General features: G+C 45.0%; 1 protein-coding gene across 1 annotated transcript in view; it reads right to left on the reverse strand.

The window, feature by feature from the left end:
* Positions 1-1,700: 1,700 nt before the first annotated feature.
* The window catches only part of ACSL3 (acyl-CoA synthetase long chain family member 3), a 177,715-nt gene continuing 157,887 nt past the window's right edge, over positions 1,701-21,528 (reverse strand). Inside the window, exons 13-15 of the mRNA XM_082249393.1 lie at positions 18,774-18,888; positions 8,635-8,792; positions 1,701-2,433 (exon numbers count right to left, since the gene is read on the reverse strand). Of these exons, the coding sequence (XP_082105519.1) occupies positions 2,276-2,433; positions 8,635-8,792; positions 18,774-18,888 (431 nt within the window). The 3' untranslated portion in view covers positions 1,701-2,275. The remainder of the gene's footprint in view (positions 2,434-8,634; positions 8,793-18,773; positions 18,889-21,528) is intronic.

Below are 21,528 nucleotides of genomic sequence, written 5' to 3' on the forward strand. Positions count from 1 at the left end.
GAATCCACCAACAAAGGACTTTTTCCTAAAAACACACAATACTAAAGCTAGAAATGAATTTACATACAATGTACAGCAAATGATTCTTGTTCACAAAAGGTCCAGAGGAGAAATGACCAGGAAAATTGTGTCCTTGCATGGTAGCAGATTGATGTATCTTTATTAGGCTCACTCTACTACCAGAAAAGGCACAGGGCTTTAGATGCAATCCACTTGTTAAATATGAATGCAATGCACACAGAGCACGGGTCAGCATTTGCCTGGCACAACTTTTCAGTGTGCCAAGATGCTGCAATTCTGTGTGTGCCTAACACCCTGAATGTATATGAAGAAAAATCAAAAAACAACAGTCTATATGGATGAGATAATGCACATCTAAACATCAGTTTGAGGGTTTTATAAAAATGAATCCATTTGCCAAAAATGGCCTCTAATAAAGACTTCATATTAAGTTTTATGTCACCTTGCAGTTCCTCTGAAAGTTGATTTGGATTGTATTTAAAGCAGCAGTCCACAGACAAAGACACTAACAAGACAGGAGGAAAGAGCTCTATTCTACCCTGTACACAGTACGCAGATACATGTAGTGTGATGTAAGAAAAATATATTAGCGCATCTTATATAGAAACAAAGGGTTTCCACGGTTTCTTAAACATTTTAATTGACTGCCACTAAGTTTTATTTTGGGGAAAGCCAAGGGATCAACTCTTCGTTATATTTCCTTTCCAGATATTGACCACTAAAGAAACTAACCTGTAACTTCATAAATGTAACGGACTTTCATTCACTTCAAGGGTTTTATCAGTTATCTCTGAGATGCTACCAAATTCAATTTACTGAGTGGTAAACCGATTAATGCCAAAATGGCCTGTATTCCATTACGAATGAAAATATACAGAAATAACAGACAAGGCTATGTTAAATCCAATCATGTCAGCAATAACTCTGTTCATAAGATTAGAGATGCACAATTGTGCATCCACATTCATTAAGATAAACAGGTGATTGAATAATCCTGCCAAATGATGATCGCATCTATTAGTATATGCAATTTTCACACAAACTTGTCATTCAGCACAGCCACTGAAAAACTATATCTTTAAAATTTGGCCATGTGGAGCTATGGCTGGCAAGCCTAATCAAACGATGTATGGGTCCTTTAAACCAGAGCAGGTTGTTATGAAGTTGACAGTCCATCCACAATAAAAATTACACAGAGCAATTATAACAGTTCTTAAATTCTGGGGTCAGACTTATCTGTAAAGGACAACAAAAATGACCACATTCCTTTAATCTGTATATGAACTGATGTGGAACTAATACAGTATGAAAATGGCTCTCGAGTATTACAGGAGGTTAACCACATACAAGCTATAACTTTTACCATATCCACGGCCAAAGGTCCTTTTTTTGCCCTCAATGACTGCCATTAAATTTCCTTCAAAAGGTTTCTTCATAGCTTATCCCCAGTCTCTAGCCATCTTGAAGAAGACTTCTAGTCTTTGACGGGCCATACACATTACAATCTCTGAATAGTTTCCTTAAAGTAAGCCAACAACTCTGTAGTGTAAGAGCCTGCTTAAACGTTCTATTGAATTCATATCCAATCAAGTAATGCATCTCAATACGCAGTTGCTGTCTAAGGAGATTGCAATGTGTGTGGCCAGTTTTAGACTAGACAAAGTAAAACAAAAAAAAAAAAGAGTGTTGGCTTCAAGTAGGAGTAACACGTACATTTAAAGAGCAAATGAGAAACAAACAACTATTGTACAGAGAACTGGAACACAGTGGTTGCTGCTTTAAATGAGGGCACCTATGAATTCCCCTTACTACCTCTGATATGGGGTGGTGTGTAAACACGCACACCTGGAAGGATAGAATCACAGAGGTAGAAATCACTATGGAATGTTCTTGATAGCATAGAATTCCACAGCACAGACAGTTCTATTTTAGGCATTCTGAAAAACATTTCTTTTTGTAAAAGCACTACTACGATGCACAGAGGAAAATCAGGTATATGACAACCTTAAATACCTACTGACTGACTTAAGTACCCTACTGACTGCTAAAACAAATGGACAAATGTCTTTTAAATGATAAACATCGTTTTCCCTGTGGTTTGGTAACAAGTTCAATGAAGGTTATATTCAAGCTTTTCCATTGGTCTCAGGTCCTAGCTGTAGGCGGACTGCTGGTCCAATTCTCTGAGCCAGATCTGCAAGCACTACAGGGAGCAACTAGTTGTTCTGAAAGGGTGAAAAGGCTTGGGGGGGCTTTATTTTCCCCCATACATCCTTTCTATGTCTTCCTGGTAATGACTTTTCAGCTCCTTGCGCTTTAATTTAAAGGCATCAGTCACCAATCCAGTCTCAGGAGTCCAAGGCTCAGCGACTAGGCGGATCTTTGCTGGCAGCTCAAACTTCTCAAGGGTGGCTGAAAGAAATGTATTCACATGCAATGATTAATTTATTTCCATATTGTAAAATGTTGAACAAATATACTAGCATATGATTTTAGAAAACGGAACTCCGGGCAAACCACTATATACACATATGAAATATAGGAGCGGTTCTATCTGCCAAAAGATTTGCATTTCTTTGTTTTCAGTCCTGATATTTACATAGCCCTTCTAGACTGTAAAGTTCTGTATAGCACTGCAGAAGGTTCGTTTCCTCTTCACTGCAGGTAATATTTACAGGATGAGAGTAATGGAAGGCCTAATACACAGCTGCAGCCAGTCTTCAGTCCTGATATTTACATAGCCCTTTCAGACTGTAAAGTTCTGTATGACACTGCAGATTAGTTTCCTTTTCACTTCAGTTAGTACTTTACAGGCTGAGAGTAATAGAAGGACAGAAGGAAAGCGAAGAAGCAGCTCACCAATGAGCTCATCCCCGTCACTCTGCTTTTTGTTTTTAGCATGCTCCATCTGAGTAAATGAGTACTGTAACACACCAGATGCCCCTCTTTTGGCTATTTCTCCCTATCCTACCTTGAGCTCTGTTTTACAGGTGATTTCATGACGCTGAGGTCAACTGCAGGCGCCATTTTATAAATACTCAGCTGCAGTCATGTGTGTCTGGGTGTTAGGGTTTATTCACATTGCCTGCCCTCTCTCCATTTTAGCGTGCAGGCAGTGGTCAGTTTTTCTGTGTGAGAAAAAGTGAGAAAAAAGGGGGGTAGTAGCACTTAACAAAATATATCACTTGAACGTGAGACCATACACTTCCGGGTCTAAGGTGCGCAGCGTGGAGCGGCGTCTCCTATTCCCAGCCAACTATTTTACTTTGAAGGCTTTCTATCTACAATCTTGTAGTAAGTGCAATACATCTTGAATAAATGAATATACATTAAGAATTACTGCACCATGAGAGCATTTTTTATGTCCCTATTTATGGCTTGGCTTCCTGATTGTGGCATCGTTCTGGCTGTTGTATGTACACCTATGGAAATGGGATGAACAAGAGATTGATGTGAAATACACAGCGTGTTTGACCCCCTGTAATTAAGGGGTCCAGTGGATCTGGCAAGCGGTATTTATAAACATCTCACTGGGTGATCATGTGGAGGTGAAGGCTTTGTTAAGGAATCACTCCTATCAAGTCTGTGTTCTCATGATTGGCCGTTCTGATCGATCCAATTGCTTTGGACACTAGAGACTTTATAGCATGATTTTCATTTGCACGATGTGATTTGATTTAATCAAGTGATATATTTTGTTGAGCGCTACTACCCCCCTTTTTGCTCTCACTTTACTACGTATTCACGTTTATGTAGCAGCTTACATTGTGGGAGAAATTCCACTTTAAATCACGTTTATCTATTTATTAATTTATATATTCTTTTGCGCAGTTTTTTGGTATTTACTCTTTTTTTCACAGTTTTTCTGTGTGGTTAAGTGGCGGTGTGGTGCCAGTTTCAGCACATCCATTTTTTTAAACTTTATTTGAAGTGCACAAAGTGATACTTAATTCATGCCTTTGCACAGCAGTGTGGTTGACCCGCAGGTGCTATCCAGTGCATTGCAGGAAAACTGCAGCGTGAGCTATGAATATCTGCTTGGAGTTCAGGTTTCAACCAGCTGTTAAAAAGGGTTTCATTTAGTTTAATTTTGATTTTAAGAAATCTATATGGGCTTACTTGGGAGTTTAGCTCAGAACAATGTTACCTACCCACAGGTACTGTACTAATAGAGAATACACAGGATGGTCATATAGGTCAGTAACAGTCAATTAATCTAGGTTAGAAAATGAGAACAGTTGCTATGGTTAATAGCAATAGCACATATATTACCCAGCTATTGCATACCAATGGTAGCCAAACTTCTTTAATGTGACTATCTAGTAGGGATCGACCGATTATCGGCAATGCCGATATGCACTTTCCCCGATATATGGGAATCGGCCCCTGAGGTTACTGATATTGCAGATATTTCGGGAAAGTGCATGTATCGAAGTGATGCCTGCAGATAAGCATCACCCCGCTGCCAGCTTTTATAGCCGAGGGTCAGCTGTCTTGTAATGACAACCGATGCGGCATAGAAGCCGCTCGGCTGTCATTACAAGGAGTGGGAAGGGACGTCTCCCCCCTCCCGTCGCCTTCTGCGGCTCGCCAGCGTCTCCCGTCCCACCAGGAGACACGGGCATCCTACCTGCATGGCCGCCGAAGATAAGACCCGATCAAAGCCGCATTCGGCTCAGATTGGGTCTACATGTAAAAAACCCAGAAGTGATGTCATGACATCACTTCCGGGTACTCGGCGGCAAATTAAAAAAAAAAATGTGAGCATTCAAAACAGCCAAACTTGGCATTTTGAATGCTTTGCAGAGGAGGGGGTTTGGGGTCTTTTAGACCCCCAGATCCCTCAACAGTACCTGTGAAAAATAAAAACAATTTTTTTTTTTTAAATGTCCGAAAATATCGTCGGATACCGATATCCGATGACCAAAATATTGGTATCGGCACTAAAAAAAAAAAAAAAAAAAAAAAAAAATTATTATCAGTCGATCACTACTATCTAGGTCTGGACTAAACCTGTGAGCCAGAAAGACCATGCATTTAAAAAAAAAAAAAAAAACAACAAAACACTGGGATTTTTGACTTACCGTAAAATCTATATTTCTCTGATGTTCATTGACGGACACAGCTCCTGGTATTCATAACCATTGGGTTATATTGCCCCCTACAGGAGTAGGACACTAGGCAGAAAAAAAATCTGGCTACACCTGTGGGCAGTCCCAGGGGGTATACTCCCTCTCTCTGCTATAGCCACTCAGTTTTGTAACACGCAGTATCAGGAGAATAACTCCGCAAAGAGGTGTGTGCTGTGTCCATCAATGAACATCAGAGAAATGGATTTTACGGTAAGTCAAAAAACCCATTTTCTCTTTTGTTCATTGACGGACACAGCTCCTGGTATTCATAACCATTGGGACATCCCAAAACAGTGTTAAACATGAGGGATGGGAACCAAAAAAATTCCCAAGCCTAAAACAGCCGACCAGACAACAGGGGCTCAACCAAACAACCAGAGCCCACCTTAAAAAAGCAATACACCCTCAGAGGATCAAGTCCTCTAAACAGCAGCCTGCAAAACCTTGCAGCCAAAGGAAGTATCTGCAGAAGCCAACACCTCCACTTTAAAACTTTGTAAAAGTGTGCACCGATGACCAGGTGGCCGCCCTGCAAACCTGCGTCACTGACAATATAGAGGACGGAAGGCCCAGGAGTAAGGAAGCGCCCTAGTAGTGCGCGCCTTGACAGGGAAAGGAGGAACCTGACCCCTGATAGAATAGGCCTGAACCACCGTCTGTCTGGTCCATCTGGAAATGGTTGCAGAGGAAGTGGGCAACCCTTTCCGAGGTCCCCCCCGTGAGTACAAATAGAGAGTCTGACTTCCTAAAACACTCTGTAGCTGCCAGGTACACCCCAATTGCCTGGACCACATGCAAGGCATGCAAAGCAAATTCCTTAGGATGTTTAGGCCTGGGACACAGGGAAGGCAACACAATGTCTTCATTCAAATTAAAATACGACAACCTTTGGGAGGATCGATGTACAGGGAAGAACGACCTTATCCCTGTGAATCACCAGTTAAGGTGGACAGGATAACGCTGCCAGTTCCGACATTCTGCACGCAGAAGTGATAAGCACTAAAAAGGCAAACTTCTGAGACAACCCAAGCAGGGTTGATGGTACTCCAGGCAGATTTCTGTTAAACAGAACTGATCTGGGGGCGTCGTTAACTTTGAACTGACACCCTCAGCGAGTCACATATGGCAGTGTGAACTGCCTGCACTGGAAACGTAGTAGATTCGCAGGGTTCCTGCATCACATAAGTGTGAACTGGGACTAAAGATCCCAGCAAGGAACCAGGTCCTAAATAGGCAGAAAAAAAAAACTGAGTGGAGAGGAGAGGAGCTGTGTCCGTCAAACGATAGAGAAAAATGGATTTAGGACTTACCAGTAAAAGGTTTTCTGGAGTACAGCACATTTCTTTAAATAATTATGAATGGGTTATATGCAGCTATCTTCAGGTGATGGGAAATTGGCAAGAAAGCCTGCAGGGACATTCCCCTATTCAAAGCCTCCTACTCCAAAACAAGACTTCGTTTTGCAGCAAGCAATAAAAAGGAAGATAAGAATAGAGGTGGGAGGTGTTATGAGCTCTGTACTGTGGTCCTGGAAATCAATTGTATGCAAGTCAAAAATCCCATTTTCCGGATTGTACAACACAAATGCTTCTGTAAATCCTTAGGACTGGAATATCCCAAAACAGTTTAATTGAGGGGTGGGCAACATGGCAAACACCAACAGGCCTACTTAAAATGTCAAAAAGGGCACAACAAACTCAGGAGAGGAGCATGTAGCACTTTACGCTTGAAACTGGCATTAGAAGAGGCTTGAACAGCTACCTGGCAGTACTTAAAATGTGTGAACAGAAGCCCAGGTGGTTGCCACAGAAATCTGAGAAGCAGATGCATAATGCTGATAAGCCCACTATGCACTGGCAGTGCACGCTTAACAAGGAATGGAGAAACCCTACCCTTTAGGCCAGGGTCGGCAAGCGTGGGAGCCGACAGTTGAATCCTGAACACTCCTCTGCCTTCCCTCAGCCTCCACCGCTCTCGTTCCCTGCAGAGCAGAGAGCGGGAGGCAGCATAGTAATGGATGGAGGACGGGAGCAGCCTTAGTGGTTCATTGCTAGGCGATCCTAACAACCAATCACCAGCTTCTTATGAAAGGTTAACCCTGGCAGGTTCCACTCCTGCCTTCCACCCAACACTATGTGGTCTCCTGATCTCCGCTCTGCTGTACACACGCTGGACGGGTAGGAAGTGCTACCTACACAGCGCTGTGTATGTGTGAAAGGGACAGAGGAGACACTGTTGGAGGGTATATAGAAGACACTACGAGAGAAATGAGCACAATGCTTTGGAGGATGGCAAGGCAGGGGACACTGCTTTCAGGGGGCATAGGATACTTAGTGGGGGGGCCCAGAAGGACACTACAGTGGGGTGTGTGATGTAAATAGGGAAGAGGACACTACTGTGGTGGGCGATGTGAAGGGGGGGGGCAGAGGTAACAGGGGACACTAATATTCTTCATGTCGTCTTTTTATTGGGAGCCTGATATTCTTTTGTTTTTTCAAAGGTCGCCGCCTTTGCGACTTGAGAGAACCAGAAGGGGAACCTAAAAGGGCCAAGATTGGTCTCTTAATGGTTCTCTAGGCAAACTATTGGTCTACACCAGACTGGATCAATGACAGAATATGTCCCACAGATCACTTCTAGGATAAAATTTCCTCTACTTGCACCACGTAAAGCAAGCATCCGGGTGCGACAGTAGGTTACGAGAAGTCTAACTCCAAGCATTCAAGAGAGTTGTTTCTCAGGACTATGGCTTCAGCAGATATGGCAAGATGTAGGTAGATTTTCACGAAATAAAGAGGAATCTGCACAAGGGAAATATCCGTCAGACTGCAAGTTATGTCCCTTGGCTGATATTTCAGTTTGTAATTTTGGCTGCATGAAGGTTTTAAAGACAGTGACCACAAAGCAGGAACAGGGAGGTCTGGATGATCCTAAAGGGCTCATGAAGCATCTGTCAGGAGCCTATGTCTGAAAATAATATACGTTATACTTGCCTGCTCGGTGCAATCATTTTGCACAGAGCAGCCCCGATTCCTCCTCTTCTCTGGTCTCCGTTTCAGTACTCTGGGCTTCTCCCCAGTCTGAGTGCCTCCATAGCAAGCTGCTTGCTATGGTGGCACTTAGTTGTGCCTGCTCCCGAGCTGGATCTGTGTCCATCGACACACAGAGAATGGCTTAGCCCTGTCTTCCACTCTCGCCTCACTGGCTGTGATTGACAGCAGCAGGAGCCAATGCTCCCCTCTGTCCAATGAGGAGAGAAAGAGCCGAAAGAGATGCTGCTCTTGTGCACATCACTAGATTAAAAACGAATTTGGGTGGGGGCTTGCCTTCATAAACTAAGGCTAGCTGGGAGTGTGAGGGTTGTATAGCAGGATGTCCATGCAGCACAATCCAGCTTGTGGTGAATAAGTGCTGATGAGCTATTAAATTATAGAAAAATACTGCAATTAAGTTATATCAGCATGTCAGATTGCATGCTTACCTGCTGCGGAAGATTCTGCCAACACTCTAAGGACTTCTTTCTCCATTGTTGGATTATTGCACAGAGACTCGAAGCTCCCTACAACTCTCTTCTGCTCAGCCAGCTTTAGGAGCTCCTTCTGGTTTGGCACCACAAAGCCAATAACATACGACTGATCACTGGAAAGGAAAAGATATCAGTAAATGAAAGCAGCAGCAATCCTATATCTAACAACATAAATAAGCTAAAAAATTATAGCGAAGTACGTATTTTCCCAGTGGGTATAGGGCCAGCATCCTAGAAAGGAGGAAAATGCAAGACTTCGCAGCATAAAACTGAAATTAGTCAGTAAATGCATGTAGTGGAAAGGAAGTGCAATGCTAGCATGTAAACAGAGCCCAGATCTGGAGAATTAGTGTGGAAATAATCCAGACATAAACTAAATGAAAATTATGACTTCTGAATGAATTTTGTTTATGTGAGCAATGATCAATCAGCTTCTAAAGAAATATAACTGGCACAAAAAAAAAAAATCAACTTGCTTATATACACAATATTGTAGGTCCTTACTGGAATATATCCCAAATTTCATTACTTCTACCCAGTCTCCTGGCTGCTGGAGTTTTAACCCAGATGTTTGAAAGGACTATACATACCAAAGTAGTAAAAAAATGCAGTAGAAAAACAGATTGTTTTATTTAAAAAAAAAAAAAAAAAAAAAACCCTTTACTTCCATTCTTTACTTTTTTTCTTGCAGTGAATAGGTAATAGACTATTAAGGTATTCACTAGCAATCAAACAACCACCAAACATCAGAATTGCACAGATATTTTAATATATGTTGTGAATTCTCTAGGCAACCAGATGCAGAGCAATCGCTTTTCAAGTACTCTGGTGACTGGAAAAGAGGATGGGCAGGGGTCTAAACCACCTGTTCTTACCAAGACATCTAACTATTTCGCCAGGCGGCTCTTGTTGTACTATAGTACAAGGTGCTGTTCGCACCAGTGCATTGCAGGAATGCATGCAAAAACTGAATTTTTGTAAAATCTTACCGTAAAATTCCTTTCTCTGAGTCCTCTGACAGTCGCCACCCACTCATTCAGTCTTCACCAATGGGTATTGACCTCTTATCCATAGGAGCAAGCTAGGCATAAGACTTGTTAAAAAAAAGTAATTTACATAGACACACCTATGGGGGCTGTCCCACTGGTCCAATAACCCCCCTGCTATCAGCCATCCCAACTCAGTTTGGTGGCAAGCAGTTAAAGTCCACAGAACCCCAAATAGAGGGGCGGGGACGGCGACTGTCAGAGGACTCAGAGAAAGGAATTTTACAAAAATTCAGTTTTCTCTTACGTCCTCTGACAGTCGCCGCCCACTCATTCAGTCTTCACCAATGGGTTGTCCCAAAGCAGTGTAGACATGAGGGGTGGGAAACGTAACCGTCATAAAGGCAACGCAGCACCCACATCAGAGAAAGGAACCTTACGTGAACAGAAAGGTATCCTCTGGGTAACAGAAAAGGCTCAACTGGAGCAACCACCCAGGAAAGCAAATAACCAAGGGGGAAAACAACCCCAACAGCCAGGGACCCGCAAAACTAGGGTCCCCTTAAGGCACTGCCGCACACAGAACTTTGCGGCCAAAGGAGGCATCTGCCGATGCCAGAACATCAAGTTTGTAGAATTTTGAAAAGGTGTGCACAGACGACCAAGTCGCAGCCTTGCACAACTGGGCCAACGAAGCCTGATCCCGGAAGGCCCAGGAGGCACTCACCGCTCTGGTAGAGTGCGCATTGACAGGGAAGGGCGGTACCGTTCCTTAATCGAATAGGCCTGTACAATCGTCTGTCTGATCCATTTGGAAATGGTCGCTGCAGACGCAGCCATACCCTTCCGAGGTCCCTCAGGAGGGACAAAGAGGGAATCAGACTTCCGAAAGGATTCAGTGGACGACAGGTAAACCCTGATCGCCCTGACAACATCCAAGGAATGTAAGGCAAACTCCTTAGGATGTTTAGGATTCACACAAAGCGAAGGCAAAACAATGTCCTCATTGAGGTGAAAATCAGAAACCACCTTTGGAAGAAAGGACTGGTTGGGTCGCAAGACCACCTTATCCCTATGAACCACCAGGTAAGGGGAGCGGCAAGACAAAGCGGCCAATTCCGACACTCTGCGCGCTGAAGTGATCGCCACTAAAAAGGCAACCTGTTTTGACAGCAGAGGCAAAGAAATTTCCCTGATGTTTTCAAAGGGAGGACGTTGCAAAACGGACAGAACTAAGTTCAAGTCCCAAGGAGTTAGAGGCGCCCTCCGAGGAGGGGCCAAGTGACGCAAACCTTGAATAAAGGTGCGAATCAAAGAGTTAGACGCCAAGGGGCGCTGAAAAAGGACGGCCAGTGCAGACAGCTGGCCCTTAATGATGGTCAGCGCCAGGCGCTGATCCACACCAGCTTGTAGGAAGGCCAACACCCTCGCCACTGAGTAGGCACGAGGAGGGAAGCCTCTCGATTCACACCAGGCAAAATAAGCCTTCCAAGTACGGTAATAGATCTTACCGGACGAGGCTTTCCTAGCCTTGAGCAAAGTAGGAATGACCTCAGATGAGAGACCCCCGTCTCTCGACCTGGCTTTCAACAGCCATGCCGTTAAAGCCAGCGACTGTAAAGCAGGATGGAAGATCGGTCCCTGAGACAGTGATCGTCTCGTAACGGTAGCCGTCATGGAGGCTCGACGGCCAGTTGAACGATGTCTGCGTACCAGGACCGGCGTGGCCAGTCCGGGGCCACCAGAATCACCAACTTGGGTTCCGAGACCAACCTGCGCAGGAACCTGGACAACAACTGAATCGGGGGAAAAGCATATATCAAACGATACCTGTGCCAAGGCACCACCAGCGCATCCAAGGCATCTGCCAGCGGATCGCGCGTTATTGCCACGAACCTTCCCACCTTGTTGTTTATCCGGGACGCGAACAGATCCACATCAGGGGATCCCCATTTTGCACACAGCAACTGAAACACCTCCGGGTGCAGGGACCATTCCCCCTGGTCCAGGGTCTGTCGGCTTAGATAATCGGCCTGCCAATTCTCCACACCCGGAATGTAAACTGCAGAAATCGCGGGGACGCGAGTCTCGGCCCAAGACAGAATACTGGTCACTTCCTGGGCCGCCTGGGCACTCCTGGTGCTCCCTTGGTGATTGATGTAAGCCACCGCCGTGCCGTTGTCCGTCTGCACTCGTACAGGGCTGCCCTGAAGACGATCCGACCAATGGATCAGGCACAGCCTGATCGCTCGCAATTCCAAGATGTTTATCGGTAGGGAGGATTCCTCCACCGACCAAGTGCCCTGGGCAGACAGGTTGCCCAGAACACCACCCCAGCCCGACAGGCTGGCATCCGTGGTAATCACAGTCCACAGCAACGGCCGGAAGGATTTTCCCTCCGCTACTGCCGGGGACTGGAGCCACCACAGAAGATCCACTCTGGTTTGGTGACTCAGACACCCTCAGGTCCAAGGACTGGGGGAGCCTGTCCCACCTGGCCAGTATCTCGGCCTGGAGAGACCGCGTGTGAAACTGCGCAAAACGGTATGGCCTCGAAGGCCGACACCATCAACCCCAGAGACCGCATACAGGTCCTGAGCGACGAGGACTTGTTGTCCTTGAGGGACCTGACCTCATCCTGCAGGGTCCAGAGCTTGTCCTCCGGCAGAAACACCTTCGCTTGGGCGGGCTCTAGGACCATCCCCAGATACAGGAGACGAACCGAAGGAGACAACGTCGACTTCTGAACGTTGATGGTCCACCCAAACTCCTGGAGCATCTGAACCGTAGTGGACAGATCGCGCAGCAGGCTCTGACTGGCACTCGATCTTAACAGGAGATCGTCCAGATATCCCAAGACTGCAATGCCCTGTGCCCGTAACAGGCCCAGAACAGGAGCCAGCACTTTGGTAAACACCCTTGGAGCCAAAGCTAGATCGAAAGGTAACGCCACAAACTGATAGCAAATCGGAGGTACCTCTGATGACTCTCGAATATGGGGATGTGTAAATACGCATCCTTTATGTCGATGGAAGCCAGGAAATCTCCCGGACTCAAGGAGGCCACCCCCGAACGGAGGGATTCCATGCGGAATTTTTGAACGCGCACGAAGCGGTTTAGAGCTTTTAAGTCCAGAATCGGACGCACCTTGCCCTCCTTTCTGGGCACAGTGAAAAGATTTGAATAAAACCCCCGAAATCTGTCCCGATGAGGCACCGGGACGACAACCCCCTGGGCGAGGAGATCCTGCACCGCCCGATGAAGATCTGGGGTCAAATGAAGATTTGAGGGAAAGAATCTGTCCGCCGGCCGCGAAAGGAATTTGATCTTGTAGCCCGATCAAATGATTTCCTGAACCCACCTGTCCGGAATCCGGAGCAGCCAAGGTTGGAGGAAACCACGCAGATGTCCCCCCACCCCTGAAACGGGTGAGGGCGCCCCTTTAGGCAGCGGCGGACTGAGCCACTGCACCAGCCTGGGCAGCCTTTGGCTTGCCCGCCAAGGGCTTTCTCTGGCCATCCTGGCCCTTGAAGGGTTTCCCCTTGTCCTGCGCCTTGAAGGCACGAAAGGACCCAATTTGGTTTAAAGGAAGGGCCCCGCTTACCGCGGAAGAACTTACCCTTAGGATTCTGGGGCAGCAGAGTGCTCTTGCCCCCAGTGACACCTTTAACCAATTCATCCAGGGAGTCCCCAAAAAGACAATTCTCCGCATAAGGGATGTCAGACACCGTCTTCCTGGAAGTCTGGTCAGCCGACCAGCTTTTTAACAAAATCAAGCGACGGTTAAGTATCGCGACCCCCGATCGGCGAGCCGCCTCATCCAAGGCCGCATCACACAGATAGATGACCCCTTGGTAAATCTGGTCCACCATCTCCAAGGTAGTAGGAGGGGCAGTTTGAGCACCTTAGCCCAATCTGCCACAGCCTGAGCCGCCATGACGGAGGTGAAAATAGGTTTCAGCATGGAACCCGCCACCATATAGGAATGGCGGGCAAGGGATTCCAGCCTCCTATCCGTAGGGTCCCGGAACACCGGGGAATCCTCGGTGGGTACCAGAGTGGCCCTATTCAACCTAGACACAGTGTGATCCACTTTAGGAGCCACAGTCCAGCGCGAATCCGTAGGAGACGCAAAAGGGTAACGGACTTGAAACCGTTTAGGCACCACAAAATGGCGCTTCAAATTGCGCCATTGTTCATTCACAGACATAAATAAGGTGCATAAAAACCGATCCACAAAGCCCAAAGGCTCAAAGACTCTTTCACACACTAGCAGCGCTACAGTCCATAAAATGAACATAAATATCAGAAAATTGAGGGAAAGTCCATGCATGCAGTCCCAAATACGAAAGGTTACTGGAGAAGGTATATCCTTGCAGGGAACCGGAAAAAGACCTCCACCATACCGCTGTGCGCACCCTTATGTGGGAACACTTACCAGATAAAATCTGCATATGCACCAAACATATCAGCCAGTGGGATCGCCATAATCTCCTTCAACCCTCCGAAATTCAAATTCAATGGGACCACCGTAAGGTATCGGACTGTAACCGCCTCACCAACATATGGACCTGCTAAAGTCCTCCTCCTCTCCTCCCGCAATCTCAGCTCTGTGCTCTCCACCACACCCGCAGCCCTTCCCGGCCGCCTCCAATGTTCATTCACAGTTTCGTGGAACTCAGCGAGGCAAGGGAACACCTGCGCCGCCTTACGGGATCTGCGGGTACCAAAAGAGGACCGCTTGCCCGGAGGATTGGGCTCATCCTCTAAATGTAGTGTATCCTTAACAGCCGTAATCAGCGCAGCCATAGCTGCGCGTTCTTCGGCCGTCCCTTTTAATCATTTCCCTCCTCATCCTCACCCTCTGACTGGGAAGAACGAGACCCCTCAAGGGGCACACTGTCTATGGCAACCATATCGGAATCAGAAGAAAGAGAAAGCCTAGGCCTCTTCTTAGTATCCCGTTCAGCCATCAAAAGATCCACTTTGGACGCTAAAGTCGCAAGTGCAGCAGTCAGAGCAGGCAGTGCCGAAGATCCAGAGGAACCTGAATCATCCACTAAGGCTGGGGGAAATTTGCTTTCCTGGGACTCCAGCCGGAAAAAAAATACCTTTTTTTTTTTAAGGTACTGGCCCTTTAAGCGCACAGCGATCCCACAGCAGTACACCGCTATGAAAGACTATACAAGCAGACGCCGCAAGTAGGAATGAGCTGACAGCCAGAGATATTCCCCACAAAAAACAGCAAAGGCAGACCCCCACAAGTGTTACCACACGCCAGCCGATCTCCACTGCAGAGAAAGAGGAAGTGATGTCACTGCATGAGGCTGAACTAGGAAAAACAGTCTAAGGAAAAATGGTTGCCCATAGAAAGTAATGGGAGGCTCCGGTAAAATGGCCGCCGACATGTGCACAGAAAAACACATTGGCACACACAAGATGGCGCCGTAAGGCGCCAAAACACACTTCATTCATTGCTGCAGAAGTGCCCACAGTGAAGCCAGCAGTACGCCCACACCTAAAATGGCGGACCGGTGTTTTTTTAACCCGCAGCGGTCGCTACACATGTCTGCACCTCCAACCACATACACAGCGACACTCAGGAGAGGGACCCCCACAAACCCCCCACATAGTGATCCCACTGCGATAGAGCCCCCGCAGGGACCGGGGGTAAGGGAGCCCCAAACACACAGACATGAGGGGATACCACAGACCATCAGACTGCCAGCCCCAGACAGAGGCCCCACACAGAATGTACTTACCATACCCGATGACGTGGGTGCCTCTCATCGACGAGAAGCCTCCCACCCCAGGCGGTGGGGGTGCCATCAGCCAAAAACGCAGGACGCTAGCAACGCACGGAACCGTGGGTGAGACGTCCAAGCGAGGTGGCCACCTCGCAGGCTTTCATCCCTGAGGACAGGGACAGGTCGTTTGCGAGGCCAGGGTGTACGCATAGCCCGCTAAACGCTCGATGGTGGGCTGGGACTCCATAAGGCCCTCTGTCCTGGAACACCAGGACGACCAGTGCGACTCCCAGCTCCGCAACGCCGCCGTCATCCGACGAATCGACTAACTAAATGCTGAGAAATAAACAGCTAGTAGTGTAAGAAAACACACTTGAGAAAATAAAATCATAAAATAGAAGAAAGGCTGAGACCGTAGCCCCAGCACAGGGAAGCCTATCTTACTCCTTAACTAGGCAGAAGACAAACTGAGTTGGGATGGCTGATAGCAAGGGGGTATTGGACCAGTGGGACAGCCCCCATAGTTGTGTCTATGTAAATTACTTTTTTTTTTAAACAAGTCTTATGCCTTGCTTGCTCCTATGGATAAGAGGTCAATACCCATTGGTGAAGACTGAATGAGTGGGCAGTGACTGTCAAGAGGACGTAAGAGAAATTACACATTTTCCCTCAATGCACAAAAACCGGTTGTCCCTTTGCAGACACACAGCGGTACAATTACTTCCTAATGGCACCCCCAAGCATCTGTTCATGCATTGGTACTGTGGCACCATGCATTTTCATGCGCTACTATATAATAAGGTGCAGCCAATTTTTTTAAGTTACTTTTGCATTGGGAAACCCTTAAAAAGAAAAGGGTTGTCAACACGATGTGCAGAAAGGGGCAAAAAACTACCTGTGCTTTTTCCTATCTTCTGGGGTGAACAGAGCCTCAGGGAAGGAAACCAGGAGAAAAGTAGAGATGTGGAGCATAGCCACTGTTTCCTCATACCATTTTTCTGTAAAGGCAAGCTCAAACCACTGGTGGATGTGGACAATGGATTTTGGAATTTTCCAAATGGAGACCTTTAACACTACATTGCAATGCATCTAAAACAAGTGGTAAAACACATGATAAAACGGCATGTGGAACTGCATGTGCTTTTATTCACATCTGGCTCCAAAGAGAATGTGCATATCGGAAACTGCCAACGTTTAGTGCTGCCCAAAATCTCCCAGTTTCTCAACTGCTTGGTACTGAAAGTCAGGTAAATCCCCATTATCCTACTGCAAAATGATCTAGCTGCAGGCTTGGGCAATAACATGAGGAAAGTCACTATGTTTGCAAAAAAACAGTGCCCCAGAAGAACACTGCACAGACACAACCATATTCCTAAATGCAGACGGTCGTGAAAAGGAAAGCAGCAAGAAACAGTCACAGCAGTGATGACTCTTGTGAGTTCTGTGATACAACCAGAATGAGTCACTAAGCTGCTGACTTCTCCCCCAGCACTGTATGAGGATTCCTCTCCCATACTATAGACAGGAAGTATAGGAGCATCTTGCTGCCAGACACTGTGGAAGATGTGACCGAGTGCATGGAAGCTGTCACTGTGATGTGAACATCAGTTCATTTTAACATTTGGCCTTAGACAATCTGCTTAACCACCCAGGCTATCGAGCTTCCAACAACTTCGCACTGCAATGAGGACTTTTAATCAACATTCTACTGCAGAAAGTTGGCTGTTCTACACAAAACTATTTCAGAGAGTATGTTTTTTTTCCCCCCCATTTTCACACATTTTGGTCTAGTATGGATTAAATGTGTTCAATTAAAGGGATACTAAACACATACGGTTTAATTTACATTGTCCCTTCTATTTCTGTATGTGGATGATGGTACTAATTTTAAGAAAAAAAAAAACACACATCCAAGTACCTTTTTCCTAATCGATATACAGCTGTCACATGACCCAGCTCTCTCCCAGCCTGTCTGCAGGGAAACATAAGCAGGAGGAGCTTCTAGCCCTCTGCTGCTGGTCACATGTTCAAAAAAACACCCTTTGGAATACAGAGTAAAAATAAACTCAAACTGTTTTAAATTGGCATACAAATATATTTCAAAACAAATCTTTATTATTTTGTGGAAATAACATGCCATGGGTAGATTTCTGCCAGTCACAGGCTAGGTCACGCCCCTCCAGTCTTTGTCTTAGAATACGAGGGAGGCGATTCCTCTATTAATCTACATGTAATATCCGGCCCCCATTGGGTTTAGCTGGTTAGTGTGTATGGCGGAGGAGGAGGAAGGAAGGGAGGGAATGGAAGGGAAAGGGAAAGGGAAAGGGAAAGGAAAAGGGAAAGGGAAAGGGAAAGGGAAAGGGAAAGGGAAAGGGAAAGGGAAAGGGAAAGGGAGGGAGGGAAGGATGGAAGGGAGGGAAGGATGGAAGGGAGGGAGGGATGGAAGGGAGGGAGGGATGGAAGGGAGGGAGGGATGGAAGGGAGGGAGGGATGGAAGGGAGGGAGGGAGGCAAGGAAAGTGGGAGGGAGGGGGCTGTCATTTACCACTGTGTATACACTCACATGTTTGACTCTATAGTCACATGGGCTGCTAATATGCGATAGGGAGGAAATGCTCAGCAGTGAAAACTGAGCATGTGCAGAGCTGTCACTACAGCTGTAAAATACCTAGCTGAATTGGGGACATAAAAAGAAGGTGGAGACAGAGCAGCAGGATCAACCGGGTTTTTTTTGCAGAATACAGAAAACAAATCTCATAGTGATTATGTACAGCATGTAATACAGCATTTATTGATATGAGTTTTATAATGTGGATTTAGTGACACTTTAAAGCCATTCAATTTTCAAATGTGTATGATTAATCCAATTTACCACTCTACATAAGGTAGTAAAAAGACAGGCAATTCTAAATAAGGAGTCTGAAAGCTAGAAAAAAATATTCTAGCACAAAAATTACTACAAGATGCCTCACCAGTAACCTTCCCTCCTAATGGATAACATCTCTCACTTTAACAGGAGGCTGTGGTGAATAGCAAATATAACAAGTCATCCTAACAGAACTTCAGAAGTCACCCCATAACAGAATTTATGGCAACCTTTATCATTAGATCAAAACAACTTTTTTGAAAACCAGATGTAGATAAGACACCCTATTCATTGTGATATCCACACCCAACATATTAGGACTGTGTTGTGTTGTAGGACTCAATCTCTACCAACTACTCTTGCACTTCTTCAATGTCCACTCCTAGATATTTATCTGCACAGAATATTAGTAGTCCTATTAAAATAGAAATGCCAAGCCAATATGTCAACAGCTGCAGGAAACAGATCAATTTGCAGATCAGGTGGCTGCTCTTACCTATTTGCATATGCACAGATGTTATCCACAATGGGGAGGTTTTTCAAAGCAGCTTCCACTTTACCAAGTGAAACATATTCCCCTGCTTGGAGCTTCACCAGGTCTTTCTTCCGGTCTAAAAAAAAAAAAAAAAAAAAAAAAAAAGAGATCACAAAATGGCAATCTTACATGTGAGATACCTTATATTGCTGCGGTTATCACAAGACTTAGAATATATTAGGAATGTGATTTTACCAACTTAGACCTAGAATAAGAACTCTTCGATATCCAACATGCAAGCAAATGAGGAAAGGTATTACAGTTTCTTTAATTTCAGAAGGAAAATAAGGAGTTATATTAATTCTCACAACACTGTACATTGAGATTACTGAAAAATAGAATAGTGCTCAAACAGCCTTGCAATGATATAAAGCCTATAAAGTACATTCATGTGCAAACAGTAAAAAGCCAATTATTGTTTCAATTATAGACAAAGGCATATAAACTTTACAGGCGTTATATGAATTAGAAGTCATTTGTTTATATCACTGCAGATCATGAACTAGGTCCCTGTACACCTTGACTCCCAATTCTCCCCTCTGGCTGGGACACCGATGGGCTGCCCCTCCCCATGGGGTTAACCAGTCAGGGAGAAGAGCTGGAAGGATTCCCCACCTGATGTCCCCATAGCAGAGAGCAATGGCCTGATAAGTTTATTAAATCTCTGTTTCCTGTCCCTGTCACTCTCTCACATGTGTGCTAAGGAGAGGCAGTTTCAGTGAGATCTGTCCTCTTGCTGAAATCTTCCTCTTACAAATCCCCACCCCGCATAATCTTCCGCTGCGGCGGAAACTAAAGGACTGTGACAGGAACTAATCAAGAGTTCACTTGCTCCATTCAAAAGAAACCGGTACTATAGCTTCAATGCTTGAAACACAATCTATGAATGGAGAGGGAGGACCCTATCAATTATTTGCAGGTCCTCCATTCATAGAATGTGTTTTGTTTCCAAGGCAGAAAAAGCAGGCATAGTCTAGTTGGGAACTCTTCTAAATTGCCTGTTATTAGACCCTTTGTTATATTAAACTCCTCCACACCCAAAGATAAACGGAGCTGAAGTGGGGGGCATCTAAGGAGGAATTTTTCAGCGAAAGGAGAAAAAAGTACAAGGGACACATATCAGTGAAGATGAGCAGAGTCATTTGTGCTGATTTTTTTATTGTTTTAGGTTAACTTAGGCTTTAAGATGGCAATTATCCTGCTTGAAAATATAGAGGATAAATCAAAAAAGGCAAGGCGTTTGGACTCAGATATAAACAATGGTCTAGGAAGCCATCATGTACACTTAATTTTGTAAGAATAAAGCTGGGTCTAAAAATAACTATTTCATATATCTAAAATAGCCTAAATAATTGACTCTAGGGCTGGAGAGATCTTCCACAGAAAAACACTGCGACTAAGAATTAAAAAGTCTCTTTGGAGCCTTTTCGAATACATCAATGGGAGTATGTGCACTCGCTCCCATTAAACATGGCTGCTGGCCACTAAATTCACCCATGCAATCTATCAAAGCATTAAAAGCCTGTCTTCAGCCATACCATTTTATTTTGCTTTGGATGAAGGAAGAAATGGTTACTTCTGCCATTTTCTATTGCCATTGTGTCCCTACTGGGGAGATTTCCCCTGACTTTGCCAGGATAGAAAATAAAAGCAAAAACACACTTTTAGTAAACTAAGGAAGGGTTATCACTTCTATGTTTTTACTGCTGTCTATGACTACCTGTTCCAGAGATGCACAAACCCCCAATTGCACAGACTGGAAAAGAGAAAAAATCTGAAATGCAGTCTCAGGGAGAAAAAAAAAAACCTGAAAAATATAAACTCCAAAAGGAAAAAATGTGACTTAGTTTGGCTTCCAGCCACCGAAATTGTTTGAAAATACATTAGCATAATGCATGTGAACTTGCTTTTAGTTTATCTAATTGTGGCCAGCCATCAAAGTAAAACACATTTCTGCTAGTCAGAAAGATGCACTGGTTTAACATAACTGCTTCCTGTGTCATTGGACAGCAGTGATGATGCAGATTCACTGTCCATTGAAGTGTTGACATAAGAAACTGCTGAACCAGAAAGATAAATTTCTTATCCATGAACTAAGTGTCTCCTGTATGGTGGTACAGTGTGAAAAATGTGTGTAAATTTTAAGACTGGCACATATCTTGGCATGTAAAACCATGAACATACATGCATTTCAGCTGTGTATTTAGCATTTTGCTGGAGTTTTACTTTAGGCAGAAAATGCAAGAGCTTAGTAACTGGGTCAGTGTGTTAGACAGTTCTGTTAGTAATGACTAGTACAACCTACAAATTATACAAAATCAGCTACAATTATCAAAGTACTAAAGAGCTGCTAGATTATAGAAGAGATTTGATTGACTTTTTAGGTAGTACACAGACTACTGGAAAGCCTAATATTGTTAACAGGCGTTGAAGAGTAACTCTGGAAAAGGGTACCTTAACACTTCCGCAAATAACCAATAGTAACAGTAATATGCCAGAAGTTAATATTTCATGCTAAAAAACAAAAGAAAAAGGACCTTTAGGGAAAGCTGTAATGTTTTCTTTATCAACTTCATAATGTGGCAGCAGCAATTCAGCTGTTGAAGAACCAAAGGCCCTTGGAAAACTGCAGTCTATCTGCAACTCATTTAAAACTGTTTTCAGAACAGTAGAGAGGCTAACCATAGACAAGCAGATGTCTCTCTGAGACCGATGG

Source organism: Pelophylax lessonae (assembly GCF_965119305.1).
Source record: "Pelophylax lessonae genome assembly, chromosome: 3".
In the NCBI taxonomy this organism is placed as follows: domain Eukaryota; kingdom Metazoa; phylum Chordata; class Amphibia; order Anura; family Ranidae; genus Pelophylax; species Pelophylax lessonae.